This window comes from Leucopleurus acutus, assembly GCF_964270905.1.
Source record: "Leucopleurus acutus genome assembly, chromosome: 7".
Lineage (NCBI taxonomy): Eukaryota > Metazoa > Chordata > Mammalia > Artiodactyla > Delphinidae > Leucopleurus > Leucopleurus acutus.
This window is the reverse complement of record NC_139150.1, coordinates 36,545,242-36,548,875: the sequence shown is the minus strand read 5'-3', so window position 1 is coordinate 36,548,875 and position 3,634 is coordinate 36,545,242. Positions and strand designations below refer to the sequence as shown.

General features: G+C 47.5%; 1 protein-coding gene across 1 annotated transcript; it reads left to right on the top strand.

Moving 5' to 3' along the window:
* Positions 1 to 2,605: 2,605 nt before the first annotated feature.
* LOC309963787 (olfactory receptor 2S2-like) lies at positions 2,606 to 3,325 on the top strand (the record flags this gene model as incomplete). The annotated part of the gene is made up of 2 exons (XM_082842331.1): positions 2,606 to 2,848; positions 2,909 to 3,325. 2 exons carry the CDS (start codon positions 2,606 to 2,608, stop codon positions 3,323 to 3,325), a joined length of 660 nt encoding a protein of 219 aa, XP_082698457.1.
* Positions 3,326 to 3,634: the final 309 nt, after the last annotated feature.

Below are 3,634 nucleotides of genomic sequence, written 5' to 3'. Positions count from 1 at the left end.
GATGACATGGCGGGAATATCTTCTTCACAGGATCTAGGTTTTGGGGAGAGGTTGGAGGGCTGGCTGACGTAGAGTGAAACCCCAGCCTGGGACTCATTTACTGCCCCAGCACACACATCCACCTAGCAGGGCGGCACGTGAGCCATCCTCAAGCTGGGGGCCGTTGTCAGTGCTGACCAGCCTTTGTAGTCAGTTCCTGGCTGGCACATTTGCCCAAGTGAGAGATATATCTGTTTTAAGGCCCTGGGAGAAAAAGGGAGATGGACTCTTGTTTATCTTCATGCTGAAGCCAAGCTATTTCTAGACACTTGGAGGGCTGTCTGTGGAAGAGGGATTAATGTTGCAAAGGAGCAGATTTTGGCTCAGTATCAAAGGGGAACTACTTCAAAGTGCAGTGAGCCTTGCCAGGAAGTACAGCACCCCACGTCATTCAGGGAGCCAAATGCAGGCCAGAGGACTCTGAGGAATGCAGCAAGGGGCTTTCCACATTGGAAAGAGAGCAGATTGTGAAATAGATCCTACGGCCTGTTGTCAGTAGCATCAGAGCGATCGTTTGGGTTGGTAAGGATGAGGATGATATAATCACGTGTGTGTGTGTGACTATTTGCATGACTATTTCCTCTACTAGATTTTGAGCTCTTTGAGGTTACGGGCTGTGACTGTCTTTGCTGTGATCCCAGCACCTAGAATTATGCCTGGCTCAGCACAGATGCTCAATAAATATGTCCACCTGAATTGAATTATTGTGGCACTGACTTGGTCACAACTACAGTGCTGAGCACCGCCAGAGGAGCGTCTCAGCGCTCCCCAGGCAGGAAGTGCCCCCGTATAATTGAGGCAGGGGCTGGATGACTGAGAGCAGTTGAACAGATGGAGATCTGGGAAGTTCATGAATATTTTCGATACAGAGCAAATAAAACCAAATGCCCAACATCCTCAGTGTCACCTACAGTTTTTCACTGGTCCAGAATAAATCCTAGTTTGGGGAGCTCTTAGAAGTCTGAGGAGAGATTCAAGCTTCCCAGAAAGAAGGCCTGACGGAGCAGGACTCAGGGCTCTGTGAACAGTCTTAGGGAGAAGCCAGTGCCTCTGGTGAGGCAGATGGAGAATGAAGAAAAGAAGGGACATTCAGTCAAACTCTCCTTCAACTTGGCCACAGTGCACAAGAGGCTCACTTGAACCCCAAATGTACAAAAGGATCAACCGGAGGTTAAGACCTTGGCGCTGTGTCTGGGTTAATTCTCTCAACAGGCAACACCAGGGAAGAGGAACTGCAGGCTCCCACCTCCCCCTAAGAGAAGAGGCTTGATTTTCTTTTTTTTCCTCTTGGTTTTCATTTATGTCGTCTTGTCTCCTGTGTGTCTTATTCTTTTTCAGTGTGTGCCGGATGTTGTATTTGCAAAATTACTTGTAGACATGATTTAGAGACTGGGTGATATTGCCTTCCTTCAAGGTAGATTTATGTTTTGTTTTGTTTTTTGTTTTTATTTTTTCCGCACACGGGTTTCTCACTGTCGTGGCCTCTCCCATTGTGGAGCACAGGCTCCGGACGCGCAGGCTCAGCGGCCATGGCTTACGGGCCCAGCCGCTCCGTGTCACGTGGGATATTCCCGGACCGGGGCACGAACCCGCGTCCCCTGCATTGGCAGGCAGACTCTCAACCACTGTGCCTTCCTTCAAGGTAGATTTATGTTTGCTTCTGTTAGGTATTTGGGAGCATCAAAAATTTGGGACCACCTCAATCCAATTTCAGGTCTTGATTTGAAGCTGAGCTATAGCACTTGTAAATGCATGTTTCTTTCTGATTCACTCATTCCTGTGGTGCTGCCCTTTGGGTTCCCTACCAAAGGGAGGAGATTTAGTTAGGAGCCATTCACAGTGGGCCTTGCACTTCAAAACCTGTTCCCACCTCCAGGAGGCTATGCATAGTGCTTCTTGGCCTCTCAGTGGCCACCTCCAGAAGCTGCAAATGCCCTAGTTGAAACATAACCTCAAATGCTGGATATACTTCTTTGAATTCCTTTTTTCCCCCAGAGTTATGACCCTATGATTCTTTGTTGTATTATTTACCTCGCCAGTGCTTTACACAGATATTTTAAATCATTTGCCCAGTTTTCTGTGCTCTAGAGCCTGCGAGCCACAACTGCTGAGCCCGTGTGCCACAACTACTGAAGCCCACGCACCTAAAGCCCATGCTTCGCAGCAAGAGGAGCCACCACAATGAGAAGCCTGCGCACCACAACAAAGAGTAACCCCCACTCGCCGCAACCAGAGGAAGCCTGCGTGCAGCAACGAAGACCCAAGGCAGCCAAAAAAAATTAAAATAAATAAATTTATTTTAAAAAAATCATTTGCCCAGTTTTAAAAATTGTCACCTGCAGATGAGTTAATCCACATTAACTCTTCATTCTTACTGAAAACAAGTTAAATACTGATCTCTACTATATTTTTTCTAGAACCCCTTAGACATGACAGAATTGTCAGAGCTCTTCTCCAGTTGCTCAGCAGGGTGAAGATTTTTGCCCTGCTGCCCAGGCACTTTTGGAGTCAGAGAGTGCTGAGATTGACCTCAGAGACTTCCTTCAGGTGATAGATTGGAGGCACCATGGACAGGTCCAGTCAGCCCTCCCCCCTGGTGGGGTTCATTCTCCTGGGCCTCTCAGCCCACCCAAGGCTGGAGAAAACGTTCTTTGTGCTCATCCTGCTCATGTACCTGGTGACCCTGCTGGGCAACGGCGTCCTCATCCTGGTGACCATCCTGGACTCCCGCCTACACAAGCCCATGTACTTCTTCCTGAGGAACCTCTCCTTCCTGAACATCTGCTACCCAACCTCCTCAGTCTCTCTGGTCCTGGATGGCTTCCTGGCCCCCCAGTAAACCATCTCTTTCTCCACCTGTGCCGTGCAGAAGTTGGCCTGTGCTGACATCTCCATCAATGTGACCAGTCTGAGGATAACAGTTATTATCTTCCTGGGCATCCCAGTTCTGTTCATCTTTTTCTCCTGTGTGTTCATCATTGCTACCATCCTAAGGATCCCCTCAGCAGAGGGGAGGAAAAAGACCTTCTCCACATGCTCTGCCCACCTCACAGTTGTGATCATATTCTATGGGACCATTGTCTTTATGTATGCCAAGCCCAAGTCTAAGGACCCACTGGGGACAGATAAACAGGACCTTTCAGGCAAGCTCATCTGCCTCTTCTGTGGGGTGGTGACTGCCATGCTCAACCCCATCATCTACAGCCTAAGGAACAAAGATGTAAAGGCTTCTGTGAAGACCTTTGTATGTCAGAAACACCTGAGTAATGTTGCCTTGTATATCTAGAAAAATAGTATAGATGATCTTATTTGCAAAGCAGAAATAGAGACACAGATGTAGAGAACAAACGTATGGATACCAAGGGGGAAAGGGGGAAAGGTGGGCTGAATTGGGTGATTGGGATTGACATATATACACTATTGATACCATGTATAAAATAGATAACTAATGAGAACCTACTGTATAGCACAGGGAACTCTATTCAGTGTTCTGCGGTGACCTAAATGGGAAAGAAACCCAAAAAAGAGTGGATATATGTATATGTATAGCTGATTCACTTTGCTGTACAGAAGAAACTAACACAACATTCTAAAG